This window comes from Mesoplodon bidens (assembly GCF_964165515.1).
Source record: "Mesoplodon bidens genome assembly, chromosome: 9".
Lineage (NCBI taxonomy): Eukaryota > Metazoa > Chordata > Mammalia > Artiodactyla > Ziphiidae > Mesoplodon > Mesoplodon bidens.
Window position 1 is genome coordinate 21348412 of NC_138166.1, and position 19122 is coordinate 21367533.

General features: G+C 45.4%; 1 protein-coding gene across 1 annotated transcript; it reads right to left on the reverse strand.

Annotated features, from left to right (window-relative positions):
* Positions 1–2570: 2570 nt before the first annotated feature.
* On the reverse strand, positions 2571–13819 carry CCDC201 (coiled-coil domain containing 201; the record flags this gene model as incomplete). Its single annotated transcript, XM_081243653.1, has 4 exons — positions 2571–4187; positions 6946–7452; positions 13455–13593; positions 13752–13819. The coding sequence occupies 4 exons, from the start codon at positions 13817–13819 to the stop codon at positions 4101–4103; spliced, it is 801 nt and encodes a 266-aa protein (XP_081099779.1). The 3' UTR covers positions 2571–4100.
* Positions 13820–19122: the final 5303 nt, after the last annotated feature.

Here is a 19122-nt window from a genome sequence, read left to right on the forward strand (position 1 = left end):
GTGGGATCTTCCTGGACCAGGGGTCGAACCCGTGTCCCCTGCATCGGCAGGCGGACTCTCACCCGCTGCGCCACCAGGGAAGCCCCAGTTTAGTAAATGTTTTAAAAGATTTTTTAACCCTAGGAAAGCCACAGTGAGCTCCCATTTGGGCACTGCTCTTGTCAATTTGTACCTCACTTGGTAACACATAACAAGGACCACAAAAAGTACATTCTTTCTCCTGGTGTAGTTTCTATTCAACTTAAAATGAGACGTTGTCTCACTTACATCCTTAAATACAGTAAAATAACTTCTAGGATTCTACCTCACAAAATTGGTAGACGTGGGCACAAAGCATTTTGTCCTAAGGTTATTATCACAGTGTTATTTATAATGATGAAAAATTGGGAACATACTGGTGGACAGAATGCTAAAACTGGCCCCCAAAGAGTCCATGGCCCCGTATCTCCAAACCTGTGAAGGGATGAGATATCACCCCCCAACCACAGCTGTGGGATTGGATATGTTACCTGGCATACTGGACCTCGTAAAAGCCCTTAAAAGCAAGGAAATTCCTCTGGCTGGTGGCAGAAAAGAAAGGCAGAGGGATTTGAAGCGCGAACAGGTTCCGTTGTACGCTTGACAGCTGAAGACGGAGTAGACCATGTACATGTGGGCGGCCTTTGGGATCTGAGAGTAGCACCCAGCCCACAACCAGCAAGGAAAAGGGGCCCTGAGTCCCACGGCCACGGGGAACTGGGTTCTTCCACTCTCCCCCAGGTGCTCCAGGTGAGAGCCTACCTTGATCTCACTTGGAGAGATCCCAGGCAGAGGCCCAGCTGAGCCACCAGAGCCAAGCAAAAAAGGTGGATTGCTTTGAGCCGCTAAGTTTGTAGTCACTTGTCACGCAGCAGTAGAAAACTAAAACATAACAGAAGCGAAGATACACTAATACACAAACCAAACATCCGGCAATGGGGAAATTGGAACACGTAAGGCTGGCGTGTCCATACAACAAACGCAGTCTCCACACAGCAGTTTTCTGAACCACGCTTAGTGACAAGGGGGAATGCGCATGCTGTGTGGACTACACACATTGTGTATAGATACGATCTTTTAGGGAAAAATGTGTTATTTAAATAAAGATTAGAAATATCTTCTCATTTTAAGTTAAATAGAAACCGCACCAGGAAAAGGAGGCATTTCCTTTCCTTGTATGTTTTAAAACTGCATTTTCCGCAAAACATACAGGTTTGTATACATAACAAGAGTTAAGGAAATCATTTTCATTCCAAATAGTGGTATAAGTCACACCCATGCTGGTCTCTAAACCAACATCACTAGTGTAATTCCCAAGGGCTACCGTTAGAGATTTGTCATTTTGTCAAAGACAACCATTCATTTGGAAATCTTGCAGATTCTCATTGTCCATCCCACCTGAGCTGGCAGTACCTGTTGTCCTGAGTGCCTCGACCTGAGAATGTCCCCTCCCGTTCATTCCCAGCTTCTCCCGGGCCAGCCCTCCTCTGAGGACACAGTGGGGTGCTGGGGGTCAGATGGACTCCGCTCCACTTCCGTGATCTGGCCCTCGGGCAGCAGACTGGCCAGCACAGGCTTGTTCCTTCTGCTTCCAGCCAGCGTCCTCCAGTGGATGGAACATGTGTGCAAACATCTGTGTTTAAGTTGGGAGATATTCACGAGAATTGCACTTTAAACATTTTAACTAGAGGGCCTACGATACTAACATATACTCCAATTGTATGAATGTAAGAATCTGGTTTTTCGGTTTGTTTTTGGGGGTTGTTTTGTTTTGTTTTTTGGCCACGCCATGTGGCACGCAAGATCTTAGTTCCCCAACCGGGGATCGAACCCACGCCCCCTGCATTGGGAGGGCGGAGTCTTAAGCACTGGACCACCCGGGAAGTCAAGAATCTGTTTTGTTAATACATAGGAGAGTGTGGACAAAGAATGTCCCCTGCCAGTTTCAGTGAACAAAGGATGTTGCAGCCCTCAGCCACTGCAGCTGCTCCAAAGGCGCACCCTGAGGGGATTCAGGATGGAGAAAAACTGGATGCCCGCCCTGGATAGCTAAGGTGCACATCAAAGGAATGTTTTCGAGGACTCCAGACTCTTGTGTCTTCCCATATAGAAAAGTACTAAAAGCTTTAACTTGAGATGTCTACTTCTTTAATTAGCAATAATCTTTTGATATTCAACGACTTTTTTTTTTCTTCAAAAACTGTGATATATCCTGTCCCTCAGAGTGATCCAAGAGGCTGTATCCAGGCTTAAGTCCTCAGTAAGTCCGCTGAGTAAAAAAAAGTCTCAGCGTTTAGGTTGTGCGTTTTTTTCAGCCGACAAGACTCAACATAAATATCTAGGAAATTATCTCATGGGTAAACCTTTTTCCTGAGTCCCTATAATTCCCAGTCTTTCAAAACAAGTTTCCCCAAAGTCCCTACATTATTTTTCTTCCTCCCTAGACTCATTCTCAATCAGAATTTTTTTAAAGGATGAAAACAGAATTCACTTGGTTACACATCTGAATTACTTTGCATCAGACACAGACTCTGGGAACAGTTCTCGTGAAATTTGTTTATTTTTAATAACAAAGACGGCAAGGAATTACACTGAAGTATTTAATCTCCATGTTATTGCAATTATACGTAGTTTTTCTGCTTCTTCATTTTTCAAATATAACACAAAAGCATGAACTTTTTAATGATCTGGTAATTGTTATAAAAAAGGAAAAGTGAACAAGTTGAATAGTCAGCTTGTAAAGGAGAGAGTAGCTCATAAAAGTTAAATGTTTAAACACACTACACAGTAAATAAGTTCTTACCAACATATATAAGAACATCAACAGAGGAAGTTTGAAGCAACCATCCCAATAGTTGCAGCCCTCAGCCTGCATCTAAACCCGTGTGAGGAATCCCAATCATCCCTTCTCTATTCAAAACCTCCACACAAATGCAGGCTCTTCTTTCTGATCTGGAATGCCCTCCACCCACCCAGCAGCTCCAGAGTAAGACTCTTCGCTCTCTCTTAGATCATCCTCAACCTTGCCTTCCCTTGGAATCTGCCACCTCCTGTCGTTTCAGGCCAGCCTGAGGCTCTGTTTAGGGTGCCCGGTTGGACTCTGCTCTAGCAATAGGCTTTATCTGCGTCCCTGAGAAGACCCAGGTCATGGATGACTGGCCTGGAGGATGGGCTGCGGAGGCAGCACACGATGGCACTGGAAACGTAAGCATTTTTGGTTTTTAGAAGGAAGAAAAAAAAACACTTTTAAAGTGGAGGGGTGCTGTGAAAGCATTTACAAGGATAAAATCTAGCTCTGTATTCATAACCACAACGGGTCCACTAACAGACGTGTTTCAGAGATGCCTGGACCTGGGAGGTTGATGCCGGGCTATGCTGACTGACGTGCCCTGGGCACCCGTTTCTTTTTCCTTACAGTATGAGGATCACAGATACCTCCAGCCCTTTGGTGGGATCCTTATCCTAAACAGTGAGGTAGAGAGCTCAGTTCTAGAGAAGGGGTTAAATTCCTCACCCCGCCCCCCCAATACCCTAAACAAACCAGCACCCACAAATTCTCAGAATGCCCTCCAGTTGAGAGCCACTGTTTTGGCCTTTCCTAGAGTGGCAGTCTAAGACCCCGTCCTCTCCAGCTGGGTGGGCTGCCTAGCTCCTTGGTATTTACCTGTGAAACTTGGTCCTATTCCCTACATTGTGTCCTCCCAGCATCACAGGCTCACCTGGCCGTGCTGGGGAAGAAGGCAGGGGAGATGGGTTACATGTCATCCCCGGGTGCCTCCAGGGTGGCCCTGGGGCATCCACCTCACCTGTCTGTACCTGCTTCCTCCATCCCCTCGTCTCAGCTGGCGCCTCTGAAAGCCACATTTGGAATCTGAGTAACAAGATCATCAGCCAGTTCCTCCCAGCCCACCCAGAGGTACAACGGAGGTCAAGGTTGGACCCAGAGCAAGTCCTGAGGAAGGTGTGGGGTTTACAGACAGACAAACAGACAGACAGACAGACAGTCGGATGGACAGATGAGTAAGTCAGGCCGCAGCAGGAGCTCCTGAGCACAGCTGCTTCCTGGTCCCGGGGCTGAGTGCTCAGTCGTCTTCGATGGTGAGTTCGTGCTGGGTGGCCTCCTCGATGTTCTGAAGCAGCTGGATCTCCCACTGCCTCAACCGCTCTGTCTGTTAAAAGAAAGGCATCTCTGAGGTCTACCTTGCAGGAGCACTGACCTTTGCTAGAGACAATCTGTGTTGGAAAAGCAGGTGCCCACCCAGGGCTGCAGACCCTCACACGTGTTGATTTTCGGGCACCATCCAGGACTCACAAGTGTGAGCTGGCCTTGCCGGCCTCCACGGCTCTGCCCCCGCATGCCGGGCACCATGACCCCAAGACGGAGCTAGCAACCTCCCAGAGGACCGAATCCCAGTGTGGGGACAGGCAGGTATGTGAGCGGATGGGGTTAGGACCCCAGGATCTGGGTCTGACAAGGGCACAGAGAGGTCACTGGGGAGGGGACAGGAAGAAGGAGGGACCAGCTAGGCATGGGCTGGGAACGTGAAGGGTGGCTGGCACCTGCAGATGAGTGTCTGTGTGAGGCTGTCCAGACAGGCCATTTTCCTGCTGTGTTTTCAAGGGGCTCTTCCAGAGCTGCTCAGGGCAGGGGAGGGAGGGAGAGAGTCCCCAGGACAGCACAGGGGAGATGGGAGCAGGATGACTTAGGTTGCTGAACAAGGCAGAGGCACATAGAAAGTGGAGGGGGGCAGGTCTTAGGTGGCTTAGCCAGATCCCGTGGTGTTTGGTGTGGGGACTGGATCTCAGAGGACAATCGTGGAGGTGAAAGGAAAGAAGGCTGGGGTCTGCCGGCCACCGATGGCAGGCCCACTGTGGGTCAGGGTCCTCCAAATACCCTGAAAGTATAAAAATAGAGGCAAGCCCCAGGGGCAAAATGAGGAATGGGAGAGCCTGGTGCTGTGGAGGACTCAGTGTCTGTCCCAGTGATTGAGGAAGAGGGTCTCTGCCTGCATGGAGGGGCTGCACTGCTTCTGGGGACCCAGGCTCAGCTGGTGGCAGGTAGGTTTGTGGCAATCTCCCCCCACCAAAAACAGTGAGACCTACAGGCCCCTTCTCTTCTTCAGCTCCAGAATATTCCAGCCAGGCCCATGCTTCTCCTGGCAGAAGGACATTAGCTTGTGGGGATACTGACCAGTGAGAGGAAGCATCTGTCCTGCAATGGATAGGCAGCCGAGGCCCCCGGGCAGCCCCCGGTTGACAGGTCCCACCCAGAAATGCACATGGAGCTTCTGATCTGCTGGTAATTACTTGCTCCTGACTACAACAAGGCACAGTCCTGAGACTAGCAGGGTGTGGAGGGTGGCATCAGAAAAACCCACTCCACGAGCAGTGGCCCCAGAAAGGCAAGTGAAGCCAAGCAGAGGGGGCAAAAGGCCAATGAGAGGAACTTGTAAGGTAGAACCGAATGACACTCTGAAGAAGTAGGGTGAAAAAGTAAGACAGGAAAGAGAAAAGAGACCACTAGGAATGAAGATGATACAAATAAATGAAAAGATAATCTGTTCTCATGGACTGGAAGAATTGATATTGTTAAAGTGTCCATGTTACCCCAAGCCATCTACAGATTCAGTGCAATCTCTATCAAAATTCGAATGGCATTTTTTACAAAAAAATTTTTATGAACAATCTTAAAATTCATGTGGAACCACAAAAGATCCCACAGAGCCAAAACAATCTTGAGAAAGAACAAAGCTGGGGGCACCATGCTTCCTGATTTCAAACTATATTACAAAGCCATAGTAATAAAAACAGTATGGTATTGGCATAAAAACAGACTCATAGATGAAAGGAACAGCATAGAGAGCCTAGAAATAAACCCATGTCTATATGGTCAATTTATGACAAAAGAGCCAAGAATGTACAATGAGGAAAGGACAGTCTCTTCAATAAATTGTGTTGGAAAAACTAGACAGCCACATGCAGAAACAATGAAACTGGAACACTATCATACACCATACACAAAAACCAACTCAAAATGGCTTAAAAACTTGAATGTAAGACCTAAAACCATAAAAATCCTAGAAGACAACATGGGGGTAAGCTCCTTGACAATGGTCTTTGTGATGATTTTTTTATGTGACACCAAAGCAAAGGCAACAAAAGTAAAAACAAACTAAAAAGCTTCTGCTCAGCAAAGGAAACCATCAATAAAATGAAAAGCAACCTATGAAATGGGAGAAAATATTTGCAAATCGTATCATATCTGATAAGGGGTTAATATCCAAAATAGATAAAGAATTTATATAACTCAATAGCCCCCAAGCAAACCCAACTTAAAGATGGGCAGAGGGTCTGGTGTGAAAGGCAAGGCGGCAGTGTCCACAGCAGTGCTCCTTCCCGAGAAGCTCCTAGAACATGAGGTCACCAGAAGGACCAGCTGAGGGGCTGGGAAGCAGAGCTCACAGCAGGAAGGGACCAGGAGACCCTCTACCCACCAGGACCCCAAGGTCGGCCAGAACAGGGGGGCAGGTGAGGCTTCAGGGGCTCACAGCTGAGAGGAGGACAGAGCAAGGGGCTTTCTGGGGACTCCCAGCCTGTGCTGTCTAATCCCTACAGCACGGGAAGGCAGACTATGTTAAGGAGTTGGGGAGCACATGGGAACCGTGGGAGGCACATATTTCATGGCACAAGCAAAGGTCCTTCTCGTGGGGTCATGGGGACCCCTCAGAGTGGGGGAAGGATGGGGTACAGGCAGGGCCCTGAGCTGGACGATCTCCTCCAGTCCTGGTGACCTCATGATGCCCAGGCCAGGGGCCCATCCGTGAGGAAAGGGCAGCGTTTGCTCTCTCAGTTGTCACCAGGCTGCTTCCCAGGAGGCCTTGGGCAGGGACTCAGAGCTCCAGGGGATGGGTCGGGGTCAGGTCCTACCGCAGCAGCCAGCCTCTTCAGGTCCCGTGGCCTCCTCCTGGCTGTGTTCCGGATCCCGGGCAATCCCAAGTTTGGTGGCGATCTCCTTGCTCGCGGGGGCCTGCCCTGCTGCTGCTGCTGCTGCTGCTGCTGCCGCCGCCGCCGCCGCCGCCGGGTGACCGAGGCTGGCACGGGCGGATCTTCCTCAAGAGCAAAGGGGTCCGAGTTGGATCCTAGCCGCCCACTGGACACCTCAGAGGCCCGGATGGTGGAAAGCCGCCTCTTTCTGGGGGGGACCTTGGGGCCGAACTCTCCCGGGGACGAAGGGAGGTCCCAGGGGGAGCACACAGGCAGTGGGGACCCGCCTGCAGAGCCCCCTTCCTGGTGTGAGGGGACATCGCCCAGTAGCTCTGAGTGCCAGCTGGGGGCAGCTCCCTCTGGGGTGCTGTGCTTTAGGACCCTTGTCAGGGACGTCCGTCTGGTCACGGAAGAAAGGCTCTCATCCTCAGAGGAGCTCAACACAGGAAGCTGCCAAAACAAAGCACAGAGGTCAGCATCCTAGAAGGTCACAGCAAGTGGAGCCTTGGGCCCGGCACCAAGCCCCACCGGGCACATTCCTGAGGTACAACCACTGTGAGGCAGACACTCCAGTTCTGCCCCAGCAAGGGAAGCTTCCAGCACCAAGATGAAACCCAGCACAGGACAAGACCACACTCATGCCGTGCCTGCCTTTTCACTAGCTTTGTCTTTTTTTTTGCTGAAAATTTTAAGCACCCGTCAGAAAGATGGTTTTTAAGGATAGGATTGAAAAAACAGATGACTTTCAGGTAATATTTTTTCAGAAAAAAAAGTTTGAAATGTCAATGAAATCATCTCAACATTGAAACTCAACATGAAAAAACAAAACTGCGGTTTTTGGTATGTAAGTGGAATTGTGTGGTGCAGGTGCAGGTGCTGAGAGTACGGTGAGGTGTGATGCTTTTGAAAAGCTTAATAATATCCCAGGGCCAAACCCCATGACAGACAGCAGTGAGTCCATCATGGCCACCTTTTTTCTTCTTCCAAGATAAATCCTTGATTAAACCATTAGAGGTGCTGAAAATACAGTCTAGGGAGGGCTTCCCATGGAAACATTTATTCCATGGAGTGTGCTGCAACGTTCAAAATCTGTTCTCCTGGATTTCTCATGGTATTCTTATGAGGTGGGTGTGATCTTCATCAGGGAACTGAGGGGAACATCGAGGCGGGGTGGGGTGAGTGACCAGAAGCAGCTAAGCAGAGAGACGAGCTGTGGATCAGAGCTGTTGACGCCCACGTCTGTGGAGGTCTGGCTTCATGCACCAAGATGCCTTGAGCCCTGCCAGAAAGCAGGGAGGAAGCGCCCCCTCCTCCTGGGAGGATGAACTGATCATGATCGTTTACATGGCGTCTTCTGTGTAGCCCTTGGGGTCCTTTTGAGCATTGTTTCCTTTAGCAAAAATGCTTAGACTGGATTAATGTAACTCTAAATAAACCTGAAAGATAAGATTTACTCCAGAGAATAAGTTGGTATCAGAAACTGCCAAACTGTCTTCCAAAGTGGCTATGCCATTCTTCCATCCCTTCCATCCCACCAGCAGCGAGGGAGAGCTCTGGTTCCTCCACATCCTCACCAGCATTTGGTACTGTCAGTTTAAAAATTTTTTTAATAATAAATTTATTTATTTTATTTATTTATTTTTGGCTCAGTTGGGTCTTCGTTGCTGTGTGCGGGCTTTCTCTAGTTGCGGTGCGCGAGCTTCTCATTGTCGTGGCTTCTCTTGTTGCGGAGCACGGGCTCTAGGAGCTCAGGCTTCAGTAGTTGTGGCACGTGGGCCCAGTAGTTGTGGCTTGTGGGCTCTAGAGCGCAGGCTCAGTAGTTGTGGCACATGGGTTTAGTTGCTTTGTGGCATGTGGGATCTTCCCAGACCAGGGATCAAACCTGTGTCCCCTGCATTGGGAGGCAGATTCTCAACCACTGCACCACCAGGGAAGCCCCTAAAACTTTTTTTAAATTTCAGTTTTCTAATAGGTGAGTAGTGGTATCTCATTTGCAAAGTAGTTTTCATTTGAATTTCTGTATTGTCTAATGACATTGAATATCTTTTCATTTACTTATCATCTACATATCTTGTTTGGTGAAGTAAAGTTCAAACGGCTGCCACATGAAATGCAAAGAGAAAAAGCTCACCTATTAAAAGACTCTCAGATTGGATTAGAAAGAAAATCCAACTCCACACTGTATACAGCAGGATGCACTGAAGATGAGGTGCTCAGAAAGTTTCGAAGTAGAATGATGGCAAAGACAATCAGAGAAGAACAAGTGAAAAAATTCAGAGACTTCACTATTTATATTGGAAAAGGCTGAATTCATGGCAAAATACATTAAGACCACAAAAGTACCGTGTAAGAAAAAATAAAAGCCAAAATGCTTTTCTGTTATAATTATCTTTGAACCAGACAGTATAGCATCAACACTCATAGAGCAAAATCCAAGGAGAACTAAGGAGAAACAGAAATAAAGTAGTAAGGATAATTCACTTTGTTTTTTTTAGCCCCTGCTAGATCAAGGAGAAAAAGAAATGATCCAAACCCCTTGGAAGATATTCAGCACTTGTCAAAAGAGAATAAGTCTTCCTACTTCAAACAGGGACTGAGATCTCAGAATAAAGACATGGGGTGAGGGGGAAGGCTGGGCTTTTACAAAAAAGAAACTCCAAGCGAAGATATTAACAGGAGCTACTTTTAACTAACCCAGTTATGAAAGTGAATAAAGAGCCAATAATTCAATTTTGGAAGTTTGATGTTATTTAATAAAACGATATTGTAACATACTGAAAGCTTACAGAAAAAATGATTTAGTATTGTCTTACAAATATATATACAAAGCTTACAGATAAAAAATTAGTATTGTTTTAAAAAGATGGTCTTGACATACATATGGGAATATCATATGGGAAAAGATAGGCTTTCAAAGGAGTAGGGAAGAGAGGGTTTTTTTCTTTCTCTTTGCATGTTGCTCTGACTGGTCAGTCATTTGGAAAAAAACCAAAACAATAGTAAAAACATGTTCCTACCTCATATTTTATATAAAATAAATTATAAGGGACGGAATATTATATTCTTTAAAAATTCATAGATTACTAGGAAAAAGCAGAATAATTTTTAAAAATCTAAAACAAAGTTGGATTCTTATTCACATCATTCACCATGATAAATTCCAAATGGATATTTAAATGTAAAAAACAAGGCTATATAAGAATTGGAAGGAAACAGTGGTGAATTCCTCTGTAAATCTGTCAGAAATAAGGCTTTTTAATGATAACTCATAATACAGAAGACATAAAAGAAAAGAATAAACTAAATATAATTTTTTTTAAAAAGATATACTAAATGAAAAAAAGATAAAACACAAGTTCTAGAGAAGATAAATAAGGTGTTAATTTTCTAATATCTAGGAAAAAACTGGCAACCTAATGGATAAATGTGCAAGGACCCTTAACAGTGTTTTATATATAATTTTTTTTTTAATATATGGATAAGGAAAGATCTCTGTTTTAGGTAGAGTCCTTTTGTACAAACGGAGGGAAAAAAAGAATCTAAAGAAAGTTCCAGAAGAGGCTAAAAACATGATGTTTACTTATGCTGCGGGCTGGACAGAGGGTGGCGGGAGTCACTGTGTACCTGTTTATGCTTTTTTATTTTGAAACCATGGGCACGTATTACCTCTTTACAAGAGAAAAGAAAGCCCTACTTGGCTGGTGAAGAGAAAGGCACACCGAGACTCAGAAATCCCCCCAGGAATCCCCTGGTTGGGAGGGAAGTGGTTGAGGGGTCCCGAGTCAGCTGTTGCCACTGGAACAAAAATACAGGGTTATGAAGGTCAGGCTTTGAACTTCCCCTGGGGCCTGCAACCTAATTGTGCAGCCCCGCTTTCCATTTCGCTTCTGGAGCAAGGCATTGCATGGGTACCCCTCTGCCGCCCACTGCTTCCCTGGGCCTCCAGGCTTTCCCCAGAGAGGCCGAGACCCAGGACAGAGGGTTTGGGGGATGAGGGGCGTGGGGGGCGGGGGGCAGCAGAACAAGGGTATCCCCTCTGATGTTTCTGGGATGGCGCACTGGGTGCCGTGCCTGGGCAAGCGGGGCCTCCGAGCACAGGTCGCCCGTCGGGGAGAAAAGTGGGCCTGGGGCTCAGGACGAGGGGAGTTGTGCAGCGACTCCCGCCGAGGACCAGGAGGCCCCCTGATGCCAGCGCGGGACCTGCCCGACCCACCCGGGAGCTCAGGCGGATCCTGAGGTAAGGGGTGCCCCCCTACCTAGGCCTCCTGCAGCGCCCCTCCCCTCCTGCCTGGTCCCCAGCACCCCGCCAACCCCCCACGCCCCCAGCCCCATTGTGACCCGGCTTACCTGCTCCCCGGGCACACCCAGAAGCCTCCCTCTCCACCGCCCCACCTTGACCCTGCCTGCGCGCCCGCACCCCCTGCCTCGCCCCCATCCCCCCGCCTTGTTCCCATCCCCCCGCCTCACCCCCATCCTTCCCTGGGCTACCTGCGCTCCGGGGTCCATCCTGCTTCCCAGCGGGGACCAGATGCCTTGGCGAGCTGCACTGCACGGCGAGCCCCTGCGCCCTGAAGTACCTGCGGGTACGCCACACGGCAGGCCCACGCAGGCGTGCAGGAGCCCACCTGTGTGCAATCTCCCCTTGATGACCTCGCAGGCGCAAGAGCCACTCAGGGGTGGAGCCCTGAGCCTTGAGCAGCTCCACCTGGCAGGTTCCCCTGTGCACAACTGGGTTGTGTGTCCGGGCCTTCAGGAAGTCAGGGCCCACGGGTGCCCCCAACAATGGGCCAAGAGGGGTGCCCTCACGGCGTGCCAAGTGGTTTACCAGCATTGCCACCACATCCTAAAGGAGTGGAGATCATCGCCCCACCTTAGTCCCCAAGGCATCCGAGACCAGAGAGATGCCCTGTCGTGACTGGAGTGCAGAGTCAGAAGGTAGGACAGCTGAGGGTGACCGTAGCAATCGGACTCCGAAGTCCCAAACTTGAGCTCATTGGAGCCACTCCAGGGGCTGTTGGAGCCCCAGCTGGGCCCAGCCGCAAGTAGGTCTGCACGAAGACCCATAATTGGCCTTTCTAACGACTCCCAGGTGACGCCGAGTGAACGAATGGTAGCACCACTTCAGAATACTGGTCACTTAACACACTAACCTCCCACCTTGCCTTAAGCATCTTGGGGGGTGTGGAGGGGCTGAAGGGAGGACGCCACAGAGAAGAGCAACAGCTGCCAACCTGAACCTGCAGCCTGTGAATGTTGGTTCTGAGACATGATCTCAGCCTCGGAGGAACCCAGAGCAGCGTGTTTATTATCCCCATTTCAATGAGGAGAAGACTAAGCCTCGAGGCCGGGTGGGGGTAGCTGCTCAAGATCATTTATGGGTGCCTAGCAGAACCCCTAAATCCTCACCCTCTGAAAAGCCTGTTCTCGGGAAAGATCTGATGAACTCATTCACTCTCAGGTGTGACTAATAATACTTTAAAATGAACAGCAACAACAAAAAAGATGAGAACCCCAGACTGTCTGACTCCAAAATCAGCACTCTTTGCCCTTGCTACCCTTCTGGTATTTTTAAAAGGTATTATCCATCTGAACTTTGCCACTAAGTTGCTGTGTGATTTTGGGTGGTTGGATTTTGTCCCCGTTCTCTCCTTTGTCTTTAAATTGAGGCAATATCTGAGGTCACATCCTAATGCTTTGAGATCCCTGAATCCTGGAGGCGCCCAAGAGTCTTGAAGGAGATTGTCAGAGACAGGGGTTCTACTGGGGACCTATCCCCTTCTGTTAGCACAGACCAACACACTGGGGAAGCTCTCCAGGCTCAGGTGCTGCGGGTGGTGGAAGGGAGCCCTCGCCACCCTGCTGCTCGGGCTCTTGGTGGCCACAGCCCTCCTGGTGGCCACAGCCCTCCCGGAGGGCAGGTCAGCTTTCAACGTTGGGTGCAAGGCTTGAGAGCACGCACGACCTTTGAAGGGGCAGTTCCACTTAGAGAAGCATCAGGAGAGAATCAGACCAAGTAGTCACTCATTTCCTGTTACTGCGGAGCGTTAACTTTAAGAGCCCTGATGGAAGTGCACACACATCTAAGGACAGGAATGCTCTGCAGCCAGTAATCTGTGTGTCAACATGTGTGTGTACGTGTGCATGTATGTACACACATGTATGCTTGTGTACGTAAATACACACTGTAGACAAAATGTTCATAATATATTAAATGAAAAAATGCTGTAGAACAGACAGTATAGTGTGATCCCATTTTAAAACTCACACATATACACATCACACACATGCACACACACACACACACACATCCAAAAAGAGATTCATGGAAATGGGAACATTGGTAATATCTAGGCGGTAACATGATGGGAAATTTTAACATCACTTAAATCCATTTTACGTTTTTCTAAAAAGAACATGTAATTAGTAAATAATAATGAAAAAATAAAGCTCACCGGGTACAGTCCATCATTTTCCAGATGAGGAAACTGAAGATTGCAGAGGGGAAGAGTTTGCCCAAAGTCATGGAGTGAATAAGGTGGGAGCTGCCTGGACACTGTCCAGCATCCTGAGGTCTGGCCCAGTGTTTTCTTGCTGCATCAGTACACCCCCAGGGTCCCCCTGACCTCATGGCACCTGGGCACACTGCTTTGACAATAACGTAAGGCTCTTCTGTTTGTGTTTGTGAATAAAAACATTGTGAAATCTTCAGTGTGTGTCCAGAGTCGCATTAGTCTAGCACACAGTGTTACCTGTCAGCAGTGCCCTTCAGTACAGCATCGGGCAGCCCTCTGGGGAGACGTGGGGGGGGCCTGGGCATGCACAGGGGCCCTGCAGGGACTCCAGACCTGGCCCATGGCAGGAACTGACCCACGCCCTCCAAGCTCCTGACCTTTGCCCAGAGCCTGCTACATTCCTTGTGTTGACTCCCAGAAGCCCGAATTCCCCTCACTGTGCAGGTGAGGACCTGGAGAGGCTGAACTCAAGCGTGATTCGAGTCCAAGTTGCAGGCACGCATATGCCTGCTAGTCTGCCACACTGAAAGCTGCATTACGGATACAAATAATGCTCTTGGTGTAAGAAGGGCTGCTTCAGAGCCTGGCTCTGGTCATTTAGAAGGTATGGGCCCAGGACAATGAGTCACCCCACTGTGTGTTCCCATCATGTGTAGGAATTCCTCAGTATGATGCTTGGAGCATGGTAGCTACTCAGCAACCTGCAGCATCTTTTGTCAGCACGCCTGCTGCCCAGGCTGTTAGAGTTGTCATGCTCCACCAGTGGTTTCCATTTCCACCTCACACTGGGGCCTCTTCTGAACTCCAGCACAATGAATTACTTATTGTTTCTGTATTGTATATATTTTTCTTTTCTGTATAGTATGATGTTTTGGCACCTTACAAACCTTTCTGGCTGGGAGAGACTGGCCCTCCCTGGCTAGCCCATTCTTGGAGATAGAAAAGGGCTCATCCAGGAGCATGTTTTTGATATATGGGAACAAACCAACCCAGAGTCAGGCCTATTCTATCTAGGCTGTGCTCCCCAGGAGGCAAAATTCTTCTGCCTTAATCACCCCAGGACCAGGTACCAGGCAACCAGAGGCCGACTCTAGCTTCGAGCCACCAACACTATTCAAACTAGCCAGTCCTAAGCACTTCACCTTGCCCTGCCCTGCCTTTCCTAAGGAGACTCCAATAAAGGCCATGGCCTTAGCTCTCCCCTTGCTCCCATTCTCTACCTCCTGACCACTCTGGTGCTTCCCCTATGGCCCTGCATGGTGTGCTGTGGCTCCTGCATCCAGGACCTGGGAGTGAAATACATGTCTTATTTCTAAGACTTATTCACATCTACTCCTGTGGCCCATCAACTTTACAATTCCATATCTAACACATAAATTCTTAGTACAGTTTCTATGTAACCGATATGCTCAAGGTTGCCTTTGACCCCAGGTTATAAATAAGAGACTAATAGTTGGTACTCTTTGTAAAGCACAACTGAGGAGAAGAAACATGTAAACTTCATTAATAAATAAGTGCAAAATATCATAGTACAAGTACTGCTTTAAAATTATTCAAATTTACAAAGAGAAAATGCCAAAATACTCTCCAAAACAGAAAGCACCAGGTCCACATAGACTTCTACTGAACATTTAAAGAAGAAATTATACTAATTCTCTATAACGTTCCAGAATATAGAAGCAGAGGAAAGAATTCCTAGCCCATTCTATGAGACCAGCATTACCATAACACCAAAACCAGATGAAGACATTACAAGAAAAGAAAACTACAGACCTATATCTCTCACTAACATAGAAGCAAAAATCCTCAACAAAATATTAGCAAAGCGAATCCAACAGCGTATAAAAAGAATCATATGCCTTGACCAAATGGGATTTACCCCAGGTATACAGGCTGGATCAACACTAAAAAATAAATTAATGTAATCTAACACATCATAGGCTAAGGAAATACCATACAATAATAACAACATATATAGAAAAAAAACATTTGACAAAATCCAACACCCATTCATGATAAAAACTTCCAGTAAACTAAAAATAGAAGGGAACTTCCTCAACTGTAAAGAATATCTACAAGAAACCTACAACCAAGTCATACTTAATGGTGAGAAGCTCAAAGGTTTCCCAATAGGATCAGGAACATGGCAAGGATGACCTCTTTCACCATTACATTTCAACATTGTACTGGAAGTCCTAGGTAATACAATAAGACAAGAAAAGGAAATAAAAGTATATAGATTGGGAAGGAAGAATTCGAACTGCGTTTATTTGCAGATGATATGATTGCAGATGATATGGCAGTCTATGTTAAAAAAAATCTGGGAGAATCAACAAAAAGAATCCTAGAACTAATTAGTTATTATAGCAAGTTTGCAGATACAGGTTAATATACAAAAGGCAATCCCTTTTTTTCTTTTTTTGAATTTTATTTTATTTATTTTTTATATACCATGTTCTTATTAATTACCTATTTTATACATATTACTGTATATATATTATTAGTCAATCCCAACCCCCCAATTCATCCCCCCACCACATTCCCCCACTGGTGTACCTACGTTTGTTCTCTACATCTGTGTTTCTATTTCTGCCTTGAGAATTTGTTCATCTGTACCACTTTTCTAGATTCCACATATATGAGTTAATATATGATCTTTGTTTTTCACTTTCTGACTTACTTCACTCTGTATGACAGTTTCTAGGTCCATCCACGTCTCTACAAAATGACCCAGTTTTGTTCCTTTTTATGGCTGAGTAATATTCCATTATATATATGTACCACATCTTCTTTATCCATTCATCTGTCGATGGGCATTTAGGATGCTTCTATGACCCGGCTATTGTAAGTAGTGCTATAATGAACATTGGGATGCATGTGTCTTTTTGAATTATGGTTTTCTCTGGGTATATGGCCAGTAGTGGGATTGCTGGGTCATATGGTAATTCTATTTTTAGCTTTTTAAGGAACCGCCATACTGTTCTCCATAGTGGCTGTATTAATTTACGTTCCCACCAACAGTGCAAGAGTGTTCCCTTTTCTCCACACCCTCTCCAGCATTTGGTGTTTGTAGATTTTCTGATGATGCCCATTCTAACCGGTGTGAGGTGATACCTCATTGTAGTTTTGATTTGCATTTCTCTAATAATTAGTGATGTTGAGCAGCTTTTCATGTGCCTCTTGACCATCTGTATGTCTTCTTTGGAGAGATGTCTATTTAGGGCTTCTGCACATTTTTTGATTGGGTTGTTTGTTTTTTTAAATATTGAGCTGCATGAGCTGTTTATATATTTTAGAGATTAATCCTTTGTTGATTCATTTGCAAATATTTTCGCCCATTCTGAGTGTTGTCTTTTCATCTTGTTTATAGTTTCCTTTGTGGTGCAAAAGCTTTTAAGTTTTATTTGGTCTTATTTGTTTATTTTTGTTTTTATTTCCATTACTCTAGGAGGTGGGTCAAAAAAGCTCTTGCTGTGATTTATGTCAAAGAGTGTTCCTCCTATGTTTTCCTCTAAGAGTTTTATAGTGTCCAGTCTTACATTTAGGTCTTTAATCCATTTTGAGTTTATTTTTGTGTATGGTGTTAAGGAGTGTTCTAATTTCATCCTTTTACATGTACCTGTCCAGTTTTCCCAACACCACTTATTGAAGAGACTGTCTTTTCTCCATTGTATCCTTGCCTCCTTTGTCATAGATTACTTGACCATAGGTGCGTGGGTTTATCTCTGGGCTTTCTATACTGTTCCATTGATCTATATCTGTGTTTTTGTGCCAGTACCATATTGTTTTGATGACTGTAGTTTTGTAGTATATTCTGAAGTCAGGGAGTCTGACTCCTCCAGCTCTGTTATTTTTCCTCAAGATTGCTTTGGTTATTCAGGGTCTTTTGTGTCTCCATACAAATTTTAAGATTTTTTGTTATAGTTCTGTAAAACTTGCCATTGGTAATTTGATAGGGATTGCATTGAATCTGTAGATTGATTTGGGTAGTAGTCATTTTCACAGTATTGATTCTTCCAATCCAAGACCATGGTATATCTCTCCCTCTGTTTGTGTCATCTTTGATTTATTTCATCAATGTTTTATAGTTTTCTGAGTACAGGTTTTTTACCTCCTTTGGTAGGTTTATCCCTAGGTATTTTATTATTTCTGTTGCAGTGATGAATGGGATTATTTCCTTAATTTCTCTTTCTGATTTTTCATTGTTAGTGTATAGGAATGCAAGAGATTTCTGTGCATTAATTTTGTATCCTGCAACTTTACCAAATTCATTGATTAGCTCTAGTAGTTTTCTGGTGTCATCTTTAGGATTCTCTATGTATAGTATCATATCATCTGCAAACAGTGACAGTTTTACTACTTCTTTTCCAATTTGGATTCCTTTTATTTCTCTTTTTTCTCTGATTGCCATGGCTAGAACTTCTAAAACTATGTTGAACAATAGTGGCAAGAGTGGACATCCTTGTCTTGCTCCTGATCTTAGAGGAAATGCTTTCAGTTTTTCACCATTGAGAATGATGTTTGCTGTGGGTTTGTCATATATGGCCTTTATTACATTGAGGTAGGTTCCCTCCATGCCCACTTTCTGGAGAGGTTTTTTTTTTTTTTTGTAAAATAGGCGTTGAATTTTGTCAAAAGACTTTTCTGCATCTATTGAGATGATCATATGGTTTTTATTCTTCAACTTGTTAATTTGGTGCATTACATTGATTGATTTGCATATAATGAAGAATCCAATATATGTGGATGATTGGTCTTGTGATTGGCCTGTTCATATTTTCTATTTCTTCCTGGTTCAGTCTTGGAAGGTTATACCTTTTTAAGAATTTGTCCATTTCTTCCAGGTTGTCCATTTTATTGGCATGAGTTGCTTGTAGTAGTCCCCTATGATGCTTTGTATTTCTGTGGTGTCTGTTGTAACTTCTCCTTTTTTCATTTCTAATTTTATTGATTTGAGTCCTCTCTCTCTTTTTTTTTGATGAGTCTGGCTAAAGGTTTATCAACTTTGTTTATCTTTTCAAAGAACCAGCTGTTAGTTTTATTGATCTCTGCTATTGTTTTCTTTGTTTCTATTTCATTTATTTCTGCTCGGATCTTTATGATTTCTTTCCTCTACTAACTTGGGGTTTTGTTTGTTCTTCTTTCTCTAGTTCCTTTAGGTGTAAGGTTAGATTGTTTATTTGAGATTTTTCTTGTTTCTTGAGGTAGGATTGTATTGCTATAAACTTCCCTCTTACAACTGCTTTTGCTGTATCCCATAGGTTTTGGATCATCGTATTTTCATTGTCATTTGTCTCCAGGTATTTTTTGATTCCTCTTTGATTTCTTCAGTAACCTCTTGGTTATTTAGTAACATATTGTTTAGTCTCCATGTGTTTGTGTTTTTTATGTTTTTTTCCTTGTAAATGATTTCTAATCTCATAGTGTTGTGGTCAGAAAAGATGCTTGATATGAGTTAATTTTTCTTAAATTTACCGACGCTTGATTTGTGACCCAAGATGTGATCTATCCTGAGAATGTTCTGTGTGCACTTGAGAAGAAAGTGTAATCTGCTGTTTTTGGATGGAATGTTCTATAAATATCAATTAAATCTATCTGGTCTATTCTG